Source organism: Schistocerca serialis, chromosome 1 (genome assembly GCF_023864345.2).
Source record: "Schistocerca serialis cubense isolate TAMUIC-IGC-003099 chromosome 1, iqSchSeri2.2, whole genome shotgun sequence".
NCBI classification, from domain to species: Eukaryota; Metazoa; Arthropoda; class Insecta; order Orthoptera; family Acrididae; genus Schistocerca; species Schistocerca serialis.
This window is the reverse complement of record NC_064638.1, coordinates 152,393,789-152,418,277: the sequence shown is the minus strand read 5'-3', so window position 1 is coordinate 152,418,277 and position 24,489 is coordinate 152,393,789. Positions and strand designations below refer to the sequence as shown.

The window sequence follows — 24,489 nt, the reverse complement described above, 5'->3', positions numbered from 1 at the left end:
CTGGCAAATACTAAGGTTTTGCTTTCAGAAAGACTTCACCTGTATGTCAGCCCTGTTCTAACAGAAAGTTAAACACTTAACACACTAGCTGTTATTTATTCCCTGAAGCATTAATTTACACCACGTTCAAGAAATTTTTAAAAATTAAAAAAGATCTTTTATTTTGTATGCATCACACAGGTGGGGCTAGAGCGATGGCATCAGTTTGTGGAGAACTGCTTGGCTGTGCTGAAACAGGAGCAGGCTCAGAGTGGTGGGTCACTGCCTCATGATCGGCAAGAGCTGTTGAAGCTGCTGACTGGCTCAGACAGTGCCTTACAACATAATGGGTCAACTGATGGTCGCATTGCTGTAAGTGACAGTTTACAGATTCAGGAGGTACTTAATTCCTCTTAAATGGTGCTTCACTTCCACTCTTCATAGCCGTTAATCCGCATAATACAGGGTGATTCAAAAAGAATACCACAACTTTAGGCATTTAAAACTCTGCAACGACAAAAGGCAGAGCTAACCACTATCTGTCGGCGAATTAAGGGAGCTATAAAGTTTCATTTAGTTGTACATTTGTTTGCCATTTCAGCCAATAAAGTTTTTGGTCCCTTTTTCTTCGAAGGTGCTACTGTAAACTGGACTACAGTATCTGGAGATGTTAGAGAATTGGCTATTCCCTCAGCTCGAACAAGAAGCACAACAATTCATATTTCAGCAGGATGGAGCGCCACCACATTGGCACTTATCTGTCTGTAACTACCTGAACGTCAACTACCCGAGGCGATGGATCGGCCGCCAGGCAGCCCGTGACAGAGCACTTCATCACTGGCCTCCAAGAAGCCCTGATCTTACCCCCTGCGATTTTTTTTTTTTATGGGAGTATGTTAAGGATATGTTGTTTCGGCCACCTCTCCCAGCCACCATTGATGATTTGAAATGAGAAATAACAGCAGCTATCCAAACTGTTACGCCTGATCTGCTACAGAGAGTGTGGATCGAGTTGGAGTATCGGGTTGATATTGCTCGTGTGTCTGGAGGGGGCCATATTGAACATCTCTGAACTTGTTTTTGAGTGAAAAAAAACCTTTTTAAATACTCTTTGTAATGATGTATAACAGAAGGTTATATTATGTTTCTTTCATTAAATACACATTTTTAAAGTTGTGGTATTCTTTTTGAATCACCCTGTATATAGTTTCAAACATTGTTTCATGTTGAGCACAAATTACTAACTTAACATGATGGATACTATGTTCTGTTCATATTGTGCTAGTATGTCATAAATTACAACAGTTTTTCATATTCTTCTTCAAGAAACTGTTTTGAGCCATTTCCTCTACTGTTTTTGCATTTTAGTTCACACCATATTGTAAAAATACAAGACAGAATGGCTGGCCAATACTTCCTGACTGCAGGGTTTGGAGCCTTGGGGTGGGTATAATTTTATGGTAATGCCATATGGTCTGATAAGAATGTTATGGAGATTAAGAGGGCAATAGAAGGTGATGGTTGGTGGAGTGATGAGGAGATCTGAGGAAAAGGATCTAATTTCAGGGCTTGACTGGAGGAAATAATGTTTCACCGAGCAAAGTATGAGACATTCATGGTGTTCTTGATACTGGGTGACAAGGAGAATGCTTTAGAGTTTTTTGGAAGTGATTACTTTTTCAGAGGGTGATAGGATGAAACTATGTGGAAGATTTGTTTGTGTTAAAGAGCTATGGGCCAATTATGGGAGGGGAAAGCCTGGGACAAGTTGTTGGTGTAGATGTTAGAAATGTGGTGGTTGAGCAGATATGTTTCCCATCATCACCTAAGCCATAGGGAAGGGAGTTTTTGAAGTGGATGGGTCACAGCTTTCAAACTGAATGTTTGTTTTTATAGATTGAGATTTGGATGTTTGGATAAGGTGGAGATCAGTATCTAGGAAAGTGGCTTTGGATCTGGAAAGAGGCAGGTCAACTTGAATTGAGCAAAGGAGTTAAGCTGTTGCATGAAATGAGTCCAGACAACAAAAATGTCATCAATAAATTTGTAACAGGAGAGAGGGACCCAGCTTGTGGGGGGTTGATGAATGCCTCTTCCATGTGACCCATGAAAAGTAGGCATTAAATGGGTGCATTCTGGTTCTCAAAGCAGTTTCTCTGATTTATTTGAGTGTGCCCCTAAGGTGAAGAATGTAAGCATAAGGAAGATGTAGGCTATTTGTGACAATAAATAAGATTATGAAGGTGTGGAGGTAGTGTTCTAGATCTGAGAGGCTGTGCATGTATCTGAAATTCCTGTAACACTTAAAAAAGAGTGAGATTACATCAATTGTGATAAGAAGAGTTACAGCTGGGAGAGTAGTTGGGATGGATTGCAGACATTCCAGGAAGTGGTTCGTGTCTTTTTATGTAGCGTGGAAGGCTCTGCGTAGTGGGTTTGAAGGAGCTAGTTTTCCTGGGCTGAGATGGATTCAGTGGAGGTTTTGGAGTCCGCTACTATGGGGTGCTTACTTGGTGGGGATGTGTGAATCTGGAGGGGTAAAGAGCTCTGTGGAAGTAGATGTGAGGGTCTATTGTGTTGAGCATTTTCTGTCCATCAGTCTGGATGGAAAGGACGTGATCAGTTGGAATTGTTGTGTGTATTGAGGAGTCCAAGAACTGACATATCTCCTCTGCCGCTTAGTCCTTACAGTAAAATGCCACGGCTTTGTTTGCAGGGATGTTGATGATAGAGCAGTCTACCTTCAGATCACTGATGGCTCGGGACTCTGCTTGAGTAACTTTTGGGGTTTCAGTGACTGTTTTTGGGCAGGACTGACAGGCAATGCTGAAAGTGTGGAATTCTGTAATGCCTGAAAAGAATTGATCTGGTATTGTTCTATACAGGGTTTGGCGTTAACTTTCTTCATTATGAATTGGGATTTAGTGATGAAGTAGTATTTCTCATTGCAGTTACAACTGAATGAAAGAAAATCTTCGGTGAGGATAGTGTGACTCAATTTAGGTGGGAGACCTGGATGCTAGACCTTTGGAAAGAATAGATTATGGCTATGATTGATATCAAGTGAGAGATTTGCTGAGACTGGGAGATTAAGTAAAGAGGTCAGACGTGGCTTATTGCTTAGACTCGTGGCATATGAGTGCCTGCTACATCACATGGACCATTTGCACCATCTTGCCCAATACTGAACTCACGAGATGGGAACTTGCCCTACAATATTTCTTAACTTTTCAACAGGATCTTGGACTTGACCTTTGTTAATGTACAATCCCCCTTCCTTTGATTATTTTATTATATTCTTTTATGGATATTTTTCTTGTTTTGGTCCATTCTGCTTTCTCCGAAAATATGAAAAGCATAGAGCTTGCAATAGAAGAGATTTTTTAACAGTATTGAATTGAAGAAATGCTTGTAGCTCTTAAACTATGCGTTTTAGAGCCCAAGTTCACTATAATTTTTTTGCTTTGAATGGTCATTCTTGTCATAGTCCTAAATACTGACCTTTCATTCTGGGACATCCTATAGACCAGCCATTCTGACTCATAATTTTATAGTTTTCAGAAGTGAATTTTTGTGTGTATTAAATTAAAGACTATTACATGTTGCTGATTGGAAACACAAGAAAAGCTTTGAAGTGCTCCATGCAATTTTTTTTTTTAAAGAAAGCTCTGGTGTGTGGTTATGCAGGAGACCTCTGCATCCGTACTCAGTTAGCACCCAAATCTGGAACGAAGTGTTGAGCTTTAATTAGACATTTTTTTTACCAGTGGTTGTTCTCACCATTCCTGTTCTCTAGCATCCTTTTTTGTATTATTTGAATAGCCTATGGAAACTTTCTGTTTTCTGTTTCTAAAATGAGAACTAAACCAGGCATGTGCTGAACCACACATTCCATAAACACTTGTTGTTATCATTGTTGTTGTGGTCTTCAGTCCAGAGACTGGTTTGATGCAGCCCTCCTTGCTACTCTATCCTGCATGAGCTTCTTAATCTCTAAATAACTACTGCAACCTACATCTTTCTGAATCTGCTTCGTGTATTCATCTCTTGGTCTCCCTCTACAATTTTTACCCTCCATGCTGCCCTCCAGTACTAAATTGGTGACCCCTTGATGCCTCAGAACATGTCCTACCAACCAATCCCTCCTTCAATCAGTTGTGACACAAATTCCTCTTCTCCCCAATTCTGTTCAGTACCTCCTCATTAGTTATGTGATCTACCCATCTAATCTTCAGCATTCTTCTGTAACACTGCACGTAGAAAGCTTCTATTCTCTTCTTGTCTAAACTAGTTATTGTCCATGTTTCACTTCCATACACGGCTACACTCCATACAAGTACTTTCAGAAAAGGCTTTCTGACACTTAAATGCGTGCTCAATGTTAACAAACTTCTCTTCTTCAGAAACGATTTTCTTGCCATTACCAGTTTACATTTTATATCCTCTCTACTTCAACCAACATCAGTTATTTTGCTCCACAAATAGCAATACTCGTCTACTACTTTGTGTTTCAAAAATGGTTCAAATGGCTCTGAACACTATGGGACTTAACATCTGAAGTCATCAGTCCCCTAGAACTTAGAACTACTTAAACCTAACTAACCTAAGGACATCACACACATCCATGCCCGAGGCAGGATTCGAACTTGCGATCGTAGCGGTCGCACGGTTCCAGACTGAAGCGCCTAGAACCGCTCGCGGCTTTGTGTCTCATTTCCTAATCTAATTCCCTCAGCATCACCTGATTTAATGCAACTACATTTAATTATCCTCATTTTACTTTTGTTGATGTTCATCTTGTATCCTCCTCTCAAGACACTGTCCATTCCTTTCAACTGCTCTTCCAGGTCCTTTGCTGTCTCTGACAGAATTACAATGTCATCGGCAAACCTCAAAGTTTTTATTTATTCTCGATGGATTTTAATTCCTATTCCGAATTTTTCTTTTGTTTCCTTTACTGCTTGCTTGAATAACATCAGGAATAAGCTACAACCCTGTCTCACTCCCTTCCTAACCACTGCTTCCCTTTCATGCCCCTCGACTCTTATAACTGCCATCTGGTTTCTGTACAAATTGTAATCTTGTATGGCTTGTTTCCCTGTCTCTCTCTTTTAAAAATATTAAATACTGATTTTATCTTATTATAAGATCTGTCAAATTCAGACAGGATGTGCACAGTCCAGGATTTTTTACAGTTGTTGTTAAAATTTTACAGTAACATTTATAATATGAAAGTATGAGGGTCATTCACAGAGTAAGGTCCATTTCTGTTTCTATCTGCGGCAGTGCTATGATCGCAGCTCCGAGCATGCGCGGCAGTTACTCTGATTCAAGGAGAAGACATGTACACCATTTTCAGATCACTGCTGCCGATGTGTGCTTTGTAGTGCTCCTTTATAATGTCAGCCATAATTGAAAATGCCGCCACGTGTGAAATCAGATCTGCAATATGTTTTCTAAATACAAAGAAAGTTAAACAAAAGGAAATTCATCGGCAAATCTGCGAGGTTTACAGACAAAGTGCTATGAGTGATTCAATGGTTAGAAAATGGGCCAGACTGTTCAATGAAGGATGTGATCAAGTGCACAATGAAGAACAAAGTGAACGCCCGTTTGTGGTTACTGATGAACTGGTTTACACAATTGAAGAGAAAATTAAGCACAACCATAAGTTTACACTTAGTGCCCTTGCTATGGAAGTTCCACAAGTCTCACGATCACTAATTCATGAAATTGTTACTGAAAACCTAAAATTTTGAAAACTTTGCTCAAGTTGAGTACCCAAAAATCTTACTGAACAACACAAAAAAACAACGGATGGGCAGTGCACTTCACTTTCTGACACGCTACAGTGAAGAAGGCGAGGGTTTTATTTCTGGGATAGTCATGGGGGGTGAAACTTGGGTATTGTACGACACCCTGAAACAAAACGGCAATCAATGGAATGGAATGGAGGCACACTTCATCCCTAACAAAGGTTAAGCCTAAGAAATCTTGTCGCAGCAAAAAAGTCATGTGCACTATTTCTTGGGACAGAAAAGGCATTTCGCTGATTGATTTCTTACCACAAGGCCAAACAATCAATGCGCATGGTTACTGCGAGACCATTAAGAAATTGTGTCGCATAATACAGAACAAGCACCGAGGATTACTGTCAAAAGCTGTTGTCTTTTTTTTTTTCCTCATGATAATGCCCGACCTCACATGGCAAATGTGACAAATCAACTCTCACGGGAATTTCACTAGGACGCATTTGATCATCCTCCGTACAGCCCGGATCCTGCTCCTGTTGGCTTTCATCGCTTCTTACACCTAAAATCTGTCCTTGGTGGTCAACACTTCAATGATGACGACGAGCTGAAAGAACATTTTACCGCGTGGTTGAATACACAGGCAGCAACCTTCTATGAAGAAGGCATACAAAAACTTGTGCCATGCTATGACAAGTGCCTACAAAATTTCGGAAGCTATGTAGAAAAGGAGCTTAACAGTTGTATATTTTTGTACAATACTTAGGAACCACAGTGTATCTAGTCTCTTGACTGCGCACAACACATGGCTACAAGACCACGCTGATTGTTGGTGCAGCATCTTATGTCCCACATTACTCCCATCAGTATAATTAATCCTATGCTTTCTAATTGATCTCTTTCCCTAAGTCAATCTCCTGTATTTTTATGTGCTATTTCCTGCAACTTTCCAGTGCCACACACTTATATCTCATCCCACGAACCCCTCCCCACCCCCCACTCTTTCTCCATTCTATCCCAGTTCGCACCCAATAATTCCACTTCATCCAGTCACATCTGTGGTCCCCCTTCTTCACACTTAACCATTCTCAGACCTGCTAGCCACAGTAATATATATATTCTTCGCTTTGATCTTATGACGTCCCACCAATTTTAGTGAGTTTTTTCGCCTTTTATTATCCTCGACTCCCTCAGATTTCATCTTGTTTCCCCCTTTTGCTTCCTTTTCGTGAATTTTCACATGTATTTGGATGTAGTCATTGCATCTGCAGTGACGAGCAATCCCTCTTGAAGTATACCAAGGGTCTCACTGAAGCCTTCACAAACCATAATTGTCTTCCCAACCTTGTACAAAAACAAGTCTCATGTGCTGTTTCTTTCCAGTTTCCACTACCTCCCAAAGTCACACAGTCTGGCTGCACAGGAGCATTCCCCTCGTAACTCAGTGCCACCCAAGACTGGAGCAACTGAATTACATTCTCTGCCAGGGTTTAGACAACCTCTCGTCATGCCCTGAAATGAGAAATGTCCTGCCCACTGTTCTTCCCACCCCTCCCACAATGGTATTTCGCCGTCCACCAAACCAACACAATACACTCATCCATTCTTACACAAGCCCTGCTCCGAACCCCTTCCCTCATGGCCCATACCCTGTAATAGATAAAGATGCAAGACCTGTCCCATACATCCTCCCACCACCACCTACTCCAGTCAGGTCACGAACATCACCTATCCCATCAAAGGCAGGGCTACCTGTGAAACCAGTCATGTGATCTACAAGCTAAGGTGCAGCCACTGTGCTGCAGTCTATGTGGGCATGACAAGCAACAAGCTGTCTGTTTGCGTGAATGGCCACCGACAAGCTGTGGCCAAGAAACAAGTTGACACCCTGTTGCTGAACACTCTCTCAAACATGACATTGTTCACTAATTTTACTGCAAAGTTAACCCGAAGCCTGCCATGACTTCACAGAACCTCCACAAAATCCACATTTCTGTGCTCAGTAACTGTTCTTAGAGATCACCCCTAATGCTGTGTTTTGTGTTTCTAGGCGGGATATATCCAGCTGTCCCAACCATCAACACCTGATCTTCTGTGTTAAAATCATTTGTCCTAAGTATTCTATACTTGGCAAAGTTTAGCATTTGGTTTCACAAAACTTGTGACCTAATCATTCCTGTAGGTGCTGATACACACCTAACGCATGATGCTACTTTGCAGCTAACCTTTTCTTTTCTTTTCTTGTTCTGTAAGTTTACTGACATTATTCCGTTGAACTCTGCATTCCTTTACAGCAATATGAGGCTGTTTCTTCTTTATAATTATGGTAGCAAGTGAAATGTATTGCTTTCTGACTCTGCCTGAAGAGCACAAATCTTTGCCTGCTCTTCCTTGATTTTCCGATATTTCTGCCATAATCTGCAGTTCCATGGAAGAGCCTCATTGAGCACCCCATTCTCTTTGTCACTACACTCACGCCAGTGCAACCATAACTTCCAATTTTCACATAAAATTCCCTGTTAAACCAAACTGCAGCAACATATGCACTTTTCACACATGGCTAACCGATTTTATTAAGCTCCAACAAATGATACAATGGAAGAAAAATAGCAGACATAATGAAATATAAATTTGTTAGTCTTTTTGTATGATTGTCAAACGTAAAATTAGGGCCTCCAATCATGACTAGAAGCACAAAAATAAAAATGCACTTTAGAGACTGTTTTACCTTACATAACCAACCCTAACATGTTTGTTAATGTAAGTATGTTTAATTACATTTGTAATGACAAGAAATATTTGAAATTAGCTTCTAATCCCTTATTTATTTAATTATTTACAACAGTAGAATTTACTATGATGTTGCGGGCGCAGCACTTTCTAGATTGTGTGGTGGTGATGTTGCTACTCTCCAAATTGACAATCATTTCCATTGTAGCTGCTCGTCAGTGTAAGTTTATGGATCACACATGTAAGAAATTTTGTTGCCAGAAATTACTGAATGCCCTGCGTCTAACTTGTACCATATGTAAGAATTTACTTTTTTCTGCCTGAATGATGCAGAACAGAGGCAGTACACGGGTAGCTTTGCCTGTGCACAGAAATGACTGTCTCACATGAGACCACCCCTTAGTCAGCAGCCATTTAAAAGGGGCTATTCTAGCAAGCAAAGTAAGTTTGCCAAACAGATGAGGTGAGCAATGGTCAGCATTGAGGGATTTTCATGATCAATGGCTATGCATGTGTGAGAGATAAGTCATGTGGCAAATGACTACTATTGTTGGTTCTGATTACATGTTCACCTTTCAATAACACCATACCCCACTATCCACCCATCCGATAACACATGTGGTCAGTGTATTATAAACAATATGAGATTTCTGTGACATCATTTTACCTCTCATCTGGCTACATTAGTAAATCAAAGCAAAAGTATGCTGTACTTGGAGTTACTTTTCTTCTTAAAAAAATCATGCAGTTGTTGGAAAATACAATGAGATGTATGCAGAATTTAAAATGAGAGCTCAAATTATTGGTTGATATTGTAACCCAATGACATTATAGTCTAATGAGGGATGTGTAAAAATGAGATGAGAGTTGGAGCCACCTAAGGAAGATAGAAGAGGACTGGCATAGCCCAACGGAAAAGACACAGTTACAAATGCATTGGGCTAATGTTTGGGGTAGATAACTGTGAAATTTTAATGATGGCCTCAGATACTGTTCTTACACAAGAACATTATAATTTATTGCTCAAACAGCACACACGTTACAATACAGAAGTAGCTGGTAAAGCCTTCCACTCTGGCCTCTATACTCGTTAGTTCCAACAGAGGTCCAGTCAGCAGGCTGTGCATGCAACTGCAATCATATTAGCAGTCCAAGTGATCTCTATGGCCAAATCCAGCACAAACTCTACACATAGACTACGAAGCAGTGCACATACTAAGTTCATAGTTACAGCCCTCCTCTTCCTTTGTGAAGAAGTGAGCATGGTGCTCGTATCCATTTCTTGTGGTCGATGTAGGTTGTTAAGTTATGTGACGCACAGCCATCCGTACATAGGGTCAGAAGTGACATGATCGTGGACAGGTGTGGTGCCAGCCCCCATCTCCCGTGAAAGACTTTATGGTAGGACAGATGATGCTGGCGCAGCTTCCTTTTTCACTTCAGAGTCCAATCCCAGGGAAGGAGGTGGCAGAACAGGCGGCGACGGCTACAATGGAGGGAGCAGTGGCAGAGGTGTTGGTTGCGACAGTGCGTGAGATGAACTCCTTCCAGCTGCAGGAGACATCCACAGCAGAGGAGACAGTTGTGAAAACATTGGCAGTGACAATGGAGAAGGTGAGGGCACCGCTGCGATATAGGAGATGACCAGACAGACAGAAGATGCAGGAGCAGCAGAGGAGCACCCAGTGCACAGCTGCCCATGTGTGGTCTTAGCTGGTTGATGTTTCCCAACACTCTGCCCTCAACTGTGTGGAAGACACAGACATATTGGACACAGGTATTCTCGAGCAGATGTAGCAGAGTCCAGGGCTAACAACTGTACATCAACACTGCTGGACCCTTATCACCAACAGGGATGAATCTATAAGAACTGAGAAACAGGTTAAGAGCTACTTCCAGTGACACATCCAAAACATATTTTTTCATCTGAGTCTTAAATGTTTGTACTAGTCATTCTGTTTACTGGTTCAGTTGAGGGTGGAAAAGAGGAGCCGTGACATGGTGGAGACCACTTTTTTACAAAAACCTTCAAATTTCTGAGATGTGAACTGGGAGCCAATGTCAGTAACTTTTGTGTATGGAAGACCTTCCATTGCAAAAATTATTGACAAAACAGAATTTGTTGCTGCCGCCGAAGTAGGCAGACAATGCATCAGCTACAGAAACTTAGAAAAAGCATCAATTACAACAAGCCAGTAGAAATTCAAAAAAGGTCCACAAAATGTACATGAATTCTGCTGTATCCTTCTACGAGTGTGAGTGCTCTGTGTGTGCTGCCGCTGCTGCTGCTGCACATTTGTGCTCCTATCAGCCACCAACTGTATCAGTGCAGGCAGGACGCTGAAGGCCGCCTGTGGCAGACGCGCAAGGCACCGTCTCCACACCACCATGTGCTGACAGCATCGAGCAGCTCTCAGTAACCCTCTTTGTGTTCATTTAGTTTTCCTTCTAACATCAGTCATTCCATGTCTTGTTATATGCAGATTTACAAAAGTTTTTTCCGTTATTGTTCAGAGGTTTATGAATAAATCTATATTTGTGTTACTTGGATCAATTTCATATATTACTTGGTCACTATACAATTGGCAATGAGTTTGGAATGGTTTCCGTGTGTGCAGTCTTTATGTGCAGTTTAATCAAGTTAGTCATTATGGTCACCATGCCACGGGCCCTTGTCAGCTTCCATTCACCCACTTTTCTTCTGTATGATGATTCAGCTGAGGATTTGGGAGCTTACGAAAAAGGACTCAGACAGCAGTTTCTGGCTTTGTGTGACAGACTTGAATTTGGCCAAAGCCTTCGTCCTCTTGTGATTTCCACCCAAAAAGTGTCAATTACTGTGTTTGCTTACCCCCTTACAAGAACCAGCAGCTCTTACTCTTGATAACATGTGCAATGCATCATCCAGCTATCATCACAAACGAACAGATCATAGTGATGCGAGTTGAATTCTACCGATGCCGCAAGGCCTGTGCATCTGAGCTTCAAGGCCTTAGCCATAAGTGTCAGTTTGTTACAGATGTCCATAATGACTCTTACGCAGACTCTATGGTGCACGACACAATTACGTGTTTAACTCTGAATAAGGAAGTGCAGCAGGAGGCTTCGAGTCTGGGGAAATCCCCCCATTGACAGAAGTTTTTGTAAATAGCACTATCTCTAGAAGTTTCTCAGGCAGCAGGTGACCAAATTGAAGTGTGGGGTGATGTAGCAGCAATGTCAAAAGATGTGCCCACTAGCATGACAGATAGCTTGCACGAGTAAACATGTGGGCCCAGCGCCAAGCAGACAAAGGCCGGCCCCAGCAGCTTCGATGCCACAGTGCCATTGTTGGCATTCGCTGTTTTCATCTTATCCTTTCTGTTTTGTCGAGCACAGATGTTCAACGTGCCCAAAGTTCTGGGCAACTTGGAGTGCTTGACAGAAGAAAGGCCAAATTGTTTCCATGTGTCATTCACCCAAGGTTGCTCACGTTATGGACTTGGATGTAAACTTTGGGACTCCACTACTTGACTTCTCCCAAGTTGTTATTTGAGTTAAGTGTGTTTTGCCAAGTGCTCCAGCTACAAAAATAGACAAAAGTGCTGCAGTGACGTTATTGAATTCTCAAAGCTCTGAGAGTTTAGGCCTACCGCCATTGAGCCTGGTCACACAGAAACTGGGGAGTTATAACAAACAGAAGATTGTGCTGCTGGAACTATTTACGGCATCTGCCTCTTATGTCAGTGGTTCATTGCATTACATTTTTGGTGGTTGCTGATGCTAGTGTTGAGAACTTATTGGGGATGCATGCATTTCAGGCATTTGGATTTTCTGTCACCAATGCTGTTCACCTTTTGTCAGATCTGGTACGATATTCTTTGAATGTTCTGCTTATATTTCTTTGAAATCCATAGCTTGGCCATGTTTTTGTCATGTGCGTCCTATTCCTGTTGCCATGAAAGACAAAGTGACAGCAGAATTGGACAGACTTCAATCTCTAGGCATGGTGCAACATGTTATTGGGAGTGAATGGTCATCTCTGCTGTTTGTTATTCAGAAACCATTGGAAGCTTTGCTCATGGGGTGACTTCAGTACTATTGTCATAGTGCAGTCAATCCTGGATACATATCCTCTCCCACACCAGGAGGAACTGTTGGCAAAAATATTGGGTGGCCAGTACTTTCCTAAAATTGATGTGTCTGAAACAGATCTCCGGGCTCTTGTGGACAAGTCTTGGCGAGTTCTGGTTTTGAATATTCCTTTTAGTATCTGTCAGTATTTGCACCTTCCTTTTCATGTGGCTAGCACCCCTGCTATTTTACAATGACTTTAGAACAATTGACTATGCCTTTTCGGTTTACATTAATTATCTGGATGATAGCGTTGTTTTGGGCTCCTCCACAGCTGATCACCTGAAAAATTTGCACTCTTTGTTTTCTGTCCAACAGCCCTCAGGCTTAAGGTGTAACCTCATGAAATATTTCTTTTTTTTTCCAACCTTCTATTGTTTATTTGGGATTAGAGGTCTCGTGGGATGGTGTTTGCCCTCTACTAGACCACATCTCTGCTGTTAAATTTGTGTCTTGCTCCTCATCCACAAAGGAGCTTACCTTCCCAGGGAAGATAGCCTCCTACCATAAATTCCTGCTGGGGGGGCAGCCACATTGGGCCACTCATTACACACCTTGTTACACAACAATGTACTTTTTTGCTGGAGCCCAGATTGTGAATTTATTTTTCAAATGTTGAAATCCAAACTACTCTTGGCGCCTTGTTTAGCTACACTCTCTGCGCCAACACACTCTGCCGAGTAAAACTGTGAGGGACGGGAAAAACCGACCGTGGTACAACAACAAAGTTAGGAAACTACTGCGAAAGCAAAGAGAGCTTCACTCTAAGTTTAAACGCAGCCAAAACCTCTCAGACAAACAGAAGCTAAACGATGTCAAAGTTAGCGTAAGGAGGGCTATGCGTGAAGCGTTCAGTGAATTCGAAAGTAAAATTCTATGTACCAACTTGACAGAAAATCCTAGGAAGTTCTGGTCTTATGTTAAATCAGTAAGTGGCTCGAAACAGACACTCCGGGATGATGATGGCATTGAAACAGAGGATGACACGCGTAAAGCTGAAATACTAAACACCTTTTTCCAAAGCTGTTTCACATAGGAAGACCGCACTGCAGTTCCTTCTCTAAATTCTCGCACAAACGAAAAAATGGCTGAGATCGAAATAAGTGTCCAAGAAATAGAAAAGCAACTGGAATCACTCAACAGAGGAAAGTCCACTGGACCTGACAGGATACCAATTCGATTCTACACAGAGTACGCGAAAAAACTTGCCCCCCTTCTAACAGCCATGTACCACAAGTCTCTAGAGGAACGGAAGGTTCCAAATGATTGGAAAAGAGCACAGGTAGTCCCAGTCTTCAAGAAGGGTCGTCGAGCAGATGTGCAAAACTATAGACCTATATCTCTGACGTCGATCTGTTGTAGAATTTTAGAACATGTTTTTTGCTCGAGTATCATGTCGTTTTTGGAAACCCAGAATCTACTATGTAGGAATCAACATGGATTCCGGAAACAGCGATCGTGTGAGACCCAACTCGCTTTATTTGTTCATGAGACCCAGAAAATATTAGATACAGGCTCCCAGGTAGATGCTATTTTTTTGACTTCCGGAAGGCGTTCGATACAGTTCCGCGCTGTCGCCTGATAAAGTAAGAGCCTATGGAATATCAGACCGGCTGTGTGGCTGGATTGAAGAGTTTTTAGCAAACAGAACACAGCATGTTGTTATCAATGGAGAGACGTCTACAGACATTAAAGTAACCCTGGCGTGCCACAGGGGAGTGTTATGGGACCATTGCTTTTCACAATATATATAAATGACCTAGTAGATAGTGTCGGAAGTCCCATGCGGCTTTTCACGGATGATGCTGTAGTATACAGAGAAGTTGCAGCATTAGAAAATTGTAGCGAAATGCAGGAAGATCTGCAGCAGATAGGCACTTGGTGCAGGGAGTGGCAACTGACCCTTAACATAGACAAATGTAATGTATTGCGAATACATAGAAAGAAGGATCCTTTATTGTATGATTATATGATAGCGGAACAAACACTGGTAGCAGTTACTTCTGTAAAATATCTGGCAGTATGCGTGCGGAACGATTTGAAGTGGAATGATCATATAAAATTAATTGTCACATTCAGGCAAAGATATGGGATGGAGTTACATTTATGAAAGCATGTTCCACTGATCTGAAAATCTGAATGCCATATCGTGATTGTTGGTAAGGCAGGTGCCAGGTTGAGATTCATTGGGAGAGTCCTTAGAAAATGTAGTCCATCAACAAAGGAGGTGGCTTTCAAAACACTCGTTCGACCTATACTTGAGTATTGCTCATCAGTGTGGGATCCGTACCAGATCGGGTTGACGGAGGAGATAGAGAAGATCCAAAGAAGAGCGGCGCGTTTCGTCACAGGGTTATTTGGTAACCGTGATAGCGTTACAGAGATGTTTAACAAACTCAAGTGGCAGACTCTGCAAGAGAGACGCTCTGCATCATGGTGTAGCTTGCTCGCCAGGTTTCGAGAGGGTGCGTTTCTGGATGAGGTATCGAATATATTGCTTCCCCCTACTTATACCTCCCGAGGAGATCACGAATGTAAAATTAGAGAGATTAGAGCGCGCACGGAGGCTTTCAGACAGTCGTTCTTCCCGCGAACCACACGCGACTGGAACAGGAAAGGGAGGTAATGACAGTGGCACATAAAGTGCCCTCCGCCACACACCGTTGGGTGGCTTGCGGAGTATAAATGTAGATGTAGATGTAGACATTGTCTTTGTGACTGACGCCTATGTTTCTCTTGCATGGTTGCAGGTATTACCTTATTTCTGACAAAAACCATTTGTTTCATTGTTTAACCCTCATACTTTCTTGCCTTACAAGGCAGCACACCACCTACAGCACTGGGTGGTGTTCTTGTCTCACTAAAATTACAAAATCCATTTTTGACTTACGTCTAAACATGCCAATGCAGACACATTGTCCCACCTTCCTATGGGTCCTGATCACAACTTTTATCATGAAGAATTTCTTTGCTTCCATCTCGATATTGAAATGCAGGCTGTAGTTGAGTGTTTCCCAATTACGAGCTTGTGCATAGCAGCTGCTTTTGACATCAAACTGGTTCTCCAACAGGTGGTTCGGTTTGTTCAACAGGGATGGCCAGAGATACTGCAGGGTTGGGCTTGAGACTCCTTACAGTATCGTCTCTCTGTTTTTGTTGGTGTTTCACTGTCGTCTACGGAAGACCTCTCTCCCAGGATCAGCATTCCCACAACATAATGGTACGAGGTTCTATGTCTTCTCCCATCAGGACCATTGGGGAGTTTCATGCACTAAACTTTCGGCTAGGACGCATGTTTTTTGGCAAGGAGTTGATGGCAAAATTGTCTGTTTTGTTGTTGTTTATGAGCAATGTGCCAGACAATGGGCAGCTACTAGGGCACCTGTCCCACTGGTCGACTCACTGCCAGTTGTGGAAATTCCTATTAGCTCTTGGTTGTGGATACATTTTCGTGGTTCTTGTGCTTTAGGGGTGTTTGTTCTTATTGAGGGGTTGCTGTCTACTTTAGTTTCCAACAATGGGCCCCAGTTTGTTTCTCTCGCTTTTCAATTGCTTCGTTCCCATCATAGCATTCATCTTGTTATGGCTGCGCCATTCCATTCTAAATCAAATGGCAAAGCAGAATGATCAGAGTGTACATTTAAGTCCCAAACGAAGTAGTTTATTGTGTATTCTTTGCCGAATGATGCCCTTCTCTGTTTGCTGAGCACCTGTTGCTTCACGCCTATGGGGGAGCAGAGTGCAGCTGAGTTGCTTCATGGCCGGCAGCCGCTCTTGCTCTTCCACCTGCTGTCACCTGTACCGCACCTGCTGCGGTCAGGTTCATTTGGCTGCTTCGTGTCAGGATCACCGGTGTGGGTGCAAGAGTTGGGTCACCGGCCACTGTTGCCTGCCACTGGGGACACCATCTCTATGATGTCCATATGGCTGATGGTTGGTGGCACATGGCTTTGATCAGTTGCACCCCTGCTTGCACTGGAAGCTACCGATTCACCCTGTCACTACTGCCTGCCCCACTGCCCTCTGCCTTGAGCCCATTGTCGCCTACTGTGGAGGTGCCCCCATCCCATTGGCTCCATCTCTTTGTGTGGTGCCTTGAGGTTCCAGCTTCCTGGCTCAGGGTGCCAGTCCATCTCCGCCCTCAGGTCCGTTGTCGCCGCCTGCTGCTCCAGTCGGACCGCCTCTGCCGACCCTCCCACCATCACCACCTCAGCCCTCATCACTAGTGGTCCAGCTCCATCTTCTCCGCACTGGGACCTGCCTGCTGCTGATGACATCAAGGTGGCGATGGCACTCTCCCCTCCAGTGCTGTCATCGACCACCGAGCAGGTCCACTGCCCTTGTGCGTGCTCGTGCCCCTCTGTATTCCGACCCTATGCTCTGGTGCCTACCTGGCACATTGTCCTGGCCCCTCTGTCTGCACCAGTTACTGCCACTACAGATCCGATGGATGTGTCTCTTGTCAGGGTACTGGCGCCTCCTCCTGTCACCTGGGCTGTCACTATGCACGAGAGAGAGTGTGCTGTTTCCTCTTATTAGTGCATATGAATGTGAGTGTGCCGAGTGTGCTATCACTGCATACGTGCATGTATGTGAATCATCTGCCAGCTGTATCAGTGTGGCCCAGCTGCTGGAGGCCACCTGTCATAGGCATGCTCACAGCATGGTTTCCACTGCACTGCCTGTATATGTGCAGAGCAGTGTGACTAACCCACTCCATGTTCATTCAGTTGCACTGCTAACATCAGAAGTTCCATGTCCTGTGACGTGTGGATTCACAAGAGGCTTTTCTGTTATTGTTCAGAGGCTTATGAATTAAGCCATATTTATGTTACTGGGATCCATTTCCTTTATTACTTGGTTACTACAAATTCATTCACAAGGCTGCTGTGGATCTAGCCTTGGTGGTAAAGCAGCACAGGGAGCCACCTGATGGGTGGCACACTGTGGAAGGGCTGCAACAACCTGCCCTGTTTCCCCATCAATGTCTGGCCAAATAGTATGTCTGCATGCTGACACTTTTGTAAGTGACACACCCCTTTGATCCACATGTAATAAATACACAACCTTACACTGAAGGACAGACACGACTACAACCCGTGGACTGGTGTCATTTGTAGCTACCAGCAGCACCCCATCCCAAAGAGAAAGATGATATTGTAATGCAAAATAGTTTCTCAAAAGATCAGAAGCCGTGCCCCGAGGTTTGTCCAGTCAGCTGTGTTACACAAAAGAAACAGCTTTGCTTAAGACACAATGCATGGCTACTGCAGCTGCAGTTTTAGTGCTAGTAATAGGAAACCATTGAAAACATTTTGAGTTTCTATGTCTAAATGAAAACAAAGTAATTCCTCTTTATCAAACTTGGGATCTGGACCAATAGGAAAATGCAATAAGGCATCAGCATTTGCATGTTGCGCTGTAGTTCGAAAATGTATCTCATAATTGTATCGTGGCAGGAAAAGAGCCAATTGCTGTAAGCGACTTGTGGCTTCGTCTGACAAGGATGCTGAAGGGTTTAAAAGAGGCACCAGTGGTTTGTGATCGGTGATCAGGTGAAACGTAGACCTATGTAGAAAAACATTAAACTTTTTGGAGCATACTTGATTTCCAAAGCCTCTTTCTCTTGCTGAGAATAATGCTGTTGTGCTGAATTTAAGGATTTAGAGGCATATGCAATGGGGCATTCGGAATCGTCCACATGCTTATGAGCAAGGACAGTGCCAAGGCCAAACAGAGATGTCTGTCATCAACACAAGATGCTGGCCCGGCTGAAAAGTGACCAAACTAGGGACTGACTGCAGCTTAGGTTTCAACTACTGAATGCCCGGTCACAAGCCAGGAATCAGTTGGAAAGAAACATCTTTTCATAACAGTGCATGGAGTGGTTGTGTCACAGTAGCAGCATCCAGTATGAATTAGTGGTAGTAGGCAATTTTGTCTAAAAATGCCTGTAATTCCGTGATGGACATGAGGGGTGGCAACAAGGTAATAGCTTCAATATGCTGGCACAATGGTTTAATGCCGGTGTGCGACACTTCGAAACCCAAATAAATAATGGATGGTTGAAAAATCTGTATCTTCTCCAAATTGAACTTTAGCCCTGCAGACCGTAAAACAGAAAATAGACCATGGAGATTCTGCAGATTTTCATCTGTAGAGGCACCAGACACTTTTATGCCATCTAAATAGTTTATGCAGCTTGGAAATGACACAAAAATTTGCTCTAAAAGGTGTTGAAAAATAGGTAGTGTTCTTGCCACACCAAAAGGCAAATTCTGGTATTGATAAAATCCAAATGGGATGATGATGACTAGAAGGCATTTAGATTCCTCGTCAAGTGGCAGCTGAAAATATGCTTGTGCCAAATAAATCTTCGTAAATAACGCCCCCCCCCCCCCCCCCCCCCCCAGCAATTTTACTAACAGCTTGTCAGGGCGCAACAAAGGATAGGTATCAGTGATTGACTGTGCATTAATAGACTTTTAAAAAACACCACAGAGGTGTAATTTACCTGTTCACTGCAAGGAGGAGGTTGAATAACATCAAGGTATTGAAGACAATCTAATTGTGCCTTTACTTGACTCTGTAAAGTATCCTGGAACAAAAGGGGCAGGTGGACTGTTTCATTGTAATATGAGCCTTAAATTTTGTTGAGCACCCCAGTCCTGGAGAAAATATAGAGGAAAATTCAGCACAGAGAGCATCTAACTGTTGATATGAAACTTGATCAGAAATCAAATGCATTTCATCAGCAATGGAGAATTCAAACAGTTCAAAAAGTGTCCAAAGTAAACAGATTTTCAATGTAAACATTGGCCACAACTAGGAATGTTAATGAACAAACCACAGTCTTGTAAGATACAGGTGCAGAAAACTGTCCAAAATGGAAATCAGTTGCTTGTTATAACTCACGAGCCTCCATGACGCTGGAGTCAGGGAGGCAGAACCCAAGTCGACATAAGTCTGAGAATTCACCAATGTTGCTACTGTACCCATGTCCTTCTGCATTCTCAATGACTTGTTAAACTTCAGTGTACAACTTGCTTTGAGATGCCGTCACAGCTGACACACAGTTCACATCCATGTTTGTTTTGTCCTCCCTCAGGTATTAAAAGGAGTTACGTACAGAAGCAATGTGTCTTTCTTGTGACACCTATTTCACGTTACCCAGCACTTGGGACACACAGTCTGTTTGTGTTGAATGGAGCAGTATGGGCATGAAGGCAGTGCTGTTACTGTTGTGACACAAACTGTTGTTGCAAACATTGACTACCTATACGACACTGGGACATGTGCTGGACTCTGCATTAGCATTTACGTTCCCTTGCAAACTCGCTGAAGGTTAGAAGGGGTGAGAGGAACTGATTTCTGAAACTTCGGACCAGGCTTCTATCTGACTACCTACAGACCGTGAAACTTGAATGACTGAGCTATGTCCAGTACTTCCGTAATTATAGAATTTTCACACTGAGATCACTCTCGGACTTCCTTATCGGGAACAAAACGTATGATAGCATCGCAAACCATTTGATTGGCGTAGGATTCCTTATGAACATTTGTCAGAAAATTATGATAATGGCTAAGTCCATGTAGTCTTGCTGCCCATGGCTTCTATGATGGTTTGGTCACTTTTGGCAATGGTAAAACTCCACACAAGCAGCAATAATGTGAGTACAGTTACAGCGATAGGTAGAAATTAGCTCACAAATCTGATCGAATGAAAGATGTGAAGATTCTTGTAAGGGGGCAAGCTGACACAACAGCTGACGCCCATGTGGTGAAATGCACAACAAAAAAAAAGGGTCTTGTACAAGTTTACATCTGGCATCTTGAATGCGAGGAAATGTTGCCACAGGCATCACAATCTTCTCCTGTATCACCCTATATGGGGAACAGTGGCAGATATGCTGTTAGTGGGGCCACAAGTTGTGCCAGTGTAGTCGTGAAACTGGAAACAGCAACTGTCAGCACCCCCTGTTGCTCAAGAAGAGATTTAAGCAATGCATCCATGGACATTAAACACAAAGGACTAATAGCAAGTGGAACACATGGAGTTGAATACTGTACTCATCACCAAAAAAAGGTTTCTAACCTAAAAACACTGTAATTTGTTGTGTGAACAGTACACATATGTGGAGGATAAGGTACAATACAATTAGCAGTACACAGGTTTCCAGTGTAACCTTGCGCTCTGGCCTGTATGTTCATTAGTTCCAACAGGGGCCATAGCCGGTAGGTCGTACATGCAGCTGCTGTTGTATTAGCATGCCAGGTGGTCTCTAGTGGCCGAATTAAGCACAAACTTTATGTGTGAACTGTGAAGTGGTGCACACACTAAATTGTTAGTTAAAACAGATGCTTGATCCATTAGACCTGTGTTAAGTGTAAGAAACTTTCATGTGCCGAGTCTCATTCAAATTGTGGTCCTTTAATAGAGATGAAGTAATAGGTTGCTTGACTTTTCTTAAGTGTACACTCTGACAGTGGAGTTGGCTAGGTGTCTCCATTATGCATTCACACCGGCTAACTGAACAAGTGATGAATTATGCAAGTAAGCTGCTGTCACTTCTAACTGATTATGTTTGAAGTAGTTGTGGTTACCGTAAGTTGATGGTGGCCATCACAAACCTGCTAGCTTTCAAGGTTTAAAAATGATGACAGAGGACAGAGGCAATCTTCAGTCCAACAATGCTGTTGGCATTGCTTGGTCTCAGTGCATTCTTATTACCAGACTACTACTTCCTATTTTTAATAAAGAGAATTTCTGTATTTATTTGAAGCTTTTATAAATAAACATTTTACTTTTATCAAGTGTTATCAATATTTGCTACACTGAGAAAACAAGAAATGACATAATTATTTTACGGTTTGATGAACAATTTTTTTATACCCGTTGTTGTTCTGTAGGGTGATGGTCAATCTGTATCTCCTGTACATGAACATGAACGTGTCAAACAATCTGCCAGACGTACTACATCAAGCCCAGTTTTGAATGAAAAACACGGTTCCTTGGTAGAAGTTGATCCAAAGATTGCTTATCAACTTGTTGAGCAGGTATGACAGTAGATATTGCAAATATGTATTTGATGAGTATTCGTTACTGATTAAATATTTTCAATGTGAATATTGTTAATGTGACATACTTAATAAAGTTCGGGATTTCAGTACAACTAGTCTAGCCTTGACATCTGGTAACCTTTATTGATTAGCCATTTTGGTGATATATTTCAATAGCTTCCATATTTTGGGTATGTAATAATACTTGCTCTTTCTGTGACATGATGATGCTACACTGTGTGATCAAAAGTATCTGGACACCCCCAAAAATATATGTTTTTCTTATTAGGTGCATTATTCTGCCACCTACTGCCAGGTACTCTGTCAACGACCTCGGTAGTCATTAGACATCGTGAGAGAGCAGAATGGGGCACTCCACGGAGCTCACGGACTTCGAACGAGGTCAGGTGATTGGGTGTCATTTGTGTCATATGTCTGTACACGAGATTTCCACACTCCTAAACATCCCTATGTCCACTGTTTCCAATGTGATAGTGAAGTGGAAACGTGAAGGGACACATACAGCACAAAAGCGTTCAGGCCAACCTCATCTGTTGACTGACAGAGACCACTGACAGTTGAAGAGGGTCACGATGTGTAATAGGCAGACGTCTATCCAGACCATCACACAGGAATTACAAACTGCATCAGGATCCACTGCCAGTACTATGACAGTGTTAGGCGGGAGGTGAGAACTTCGATTTCACAGTCAAGCGGCTGCTCATAAGTCACACCTCACGTCGATAAATGCCAAACGACGCCTAGCTTGGCGTAAGGAGTGTAAACATTGGATGAGTGAACAGTGGAAAAATGTATGGAGTGAAAAATCTTGGTACACAATGTGGCGGTCTGATGGCAGGGTGTGGGTATGACGAATGCCCGGTGAATGTCATCTGCCAGTGTGTGTAGTGGCAACAGTAAAATTTGGAGGCAGTGTTGTTATGGTGTGGTCATGTTTTTCATGGTGGGAGCTTGCACCCCTTGTTGTTTTATGTGGCACTATCACAGCACAGTCCTACATTGATGTTTTAAACACCTTCTTGCTTCCCACTGTTGAAGAGCAATTCAGGGATGGCGATTGCATCTTTCATCATGATCGAGCACATGTTCATAATGTACAGCCTGTGGCAGAATGGTTACATGACAGTAACATCCTTGTAATGGACTGGCTTGCGCAGAGTCCTGACCTGAACCCTATAGAGAAGTTTTGGGATGTTTTGAAACGCCGACTTTGTGCCAGGCCTCACCAACCGACATCGATACCTCTCTTCAGTGCAGCACTCCAAGAAGAATGGGTTGCCATTCCTCAAGAAACCTTCCAGCACCTGATTGAACATGTGCCTGCGGGAGTGGAAGCTGTCATCAAGGGTAAGGTTAGGCCAACGCCATATTGAATTCCAGCATTGCCAGTGGAGGGTGCCACGAACTTGTAAGTAATTTTCAGCCAGGTGTCCGGATACTTTGGATCACATAGTGTACATATCACTGCCATAACCATTATGCTAATTTTAATAGCTCACATCCCTTATCAGTTCTGAATAAATTATATTTTCTGACACATTCGTACAAACTAAGAAACACACATACAATTTCTGCCTTTCGAGCAGTTACTTCATTACTAATGTGGAAGTATAGTGAATATTAAAAAGAGAAAAGGAAGAGACAAACGTACAGGTATGAGCCAGGGATTTGTTTATATATTTTGCTTATAACAGTTGTCGTAGATTCTGATATAGCAGTTAATAAAATTCAGTGTCAATTGTTATATATTTATAAGTACAGGTTAATAAAGGTAACCGTTTATACTGTGCTTGTAATATACTGGTAATATAAAATGAAACTGAATATAAATATAAAAATAAAAGGGAAAAGAAGTTTTGAATCTTAATAATAATGACAATAAGGACACAACATGAATTGAAATAAAATAAAGGTGAGACTGAGCTGAATAACTATTAACAAGAACCTTTCACAAAGTAATTGCACTCTGTGTTTTTAAAAACTTTGGAATTCAGTTGAATGTTGCCCTGTAATTGGGTTTCCTAAATCTTACTTTGATATTCTAGTAGGATAAGTAACAGATTCCACCAATAGAACTCAAGACATGCCCTCCCATAAAGGTCCGTGCTACTCTACTCTGATACTGATATTATGAGAAGGAAAGTTGCTACTCGCCATATAGCAGAGATGTTGAGTCACAGATAGGCACAATACAGAGTCTCACAATTATAGCTTTCGGCCATTAAGGCCTCTGTCACTAGTAGACACACTCGTGCAAACACACACAACTCACACACACGACTGCAGTGGGGTTTCAGTTGCCTGAAAATGCAGTTTGTGTGTGTGTGTGTGTGTGTGTGTGTGTGTGTGTGTGTGTCTATTGTTGACAAAGGCCTAATGGATGAAAGCTATAACTGTGAGAATCTTAGTATTGTGCCTGTCTGCGGCTCAGCATCTCCGCTATATGGTGAGTAGCGACTTTCCTTCTTATAATATTATTACATTCCATCTTGGATTTTCTACTCTGATAATCTTCTTCTAATACTACTACTGCTAATACTAATCCTGATACTTCAATTGTATTTATTCAACTGCTGTAGTTGTAGTACTACATAATGCTAAAATTTGCTTAGTTGGACTCCAAAGTCTGACATATCATACTCTGAATTGGTGAAAACCTCATCCTGCTTCATTGTCTGGTGATACATAGCAATGGCAATGGTTCAGCCAACCAGGTGACCTATTTGCTTGCTGAGCAGTGCACTGTTATGGAAGTGGCAGTATTGCTTAGTTTAGTTATTTTCATTTTTCATGAATCATCATTACAATCTCTATATGTACACCTTTACAGTGCTTC

General features: G+C 42.3%; 1 protein-coding gene across 3 annotated transcripts in view; it reads left to right on the top strand.

The window, feature by feature from the left end:
• Positions 1–24,489, top strand: part of LOC126464419 (NCK-interacting protein with SH3 domain) — an 84,459-nt gene that overhangs the window by 19,553 nt on the left and 40,417 nt on the right. Inside the window, exons 3-4 of one of the 3 annotated variants that reach the window (XM_050096233.1) lie at positions 181–378; positions 21,483–21,629. In XM_050096233.1, the coding sequence (XP_049952190.1) occupies positions 181–378; positions 21,483–21,629 (345 nt within the window). Of the gene's footprint in view, positions 1–180; positions 379–8,576; positions 10,074–21,482; positions 21,630–24,489 lie in introns of those variants that run through there. The other 2 variants (XM_050096234.1, XM_050096235.1) reach the window with 2 other exon arrangements.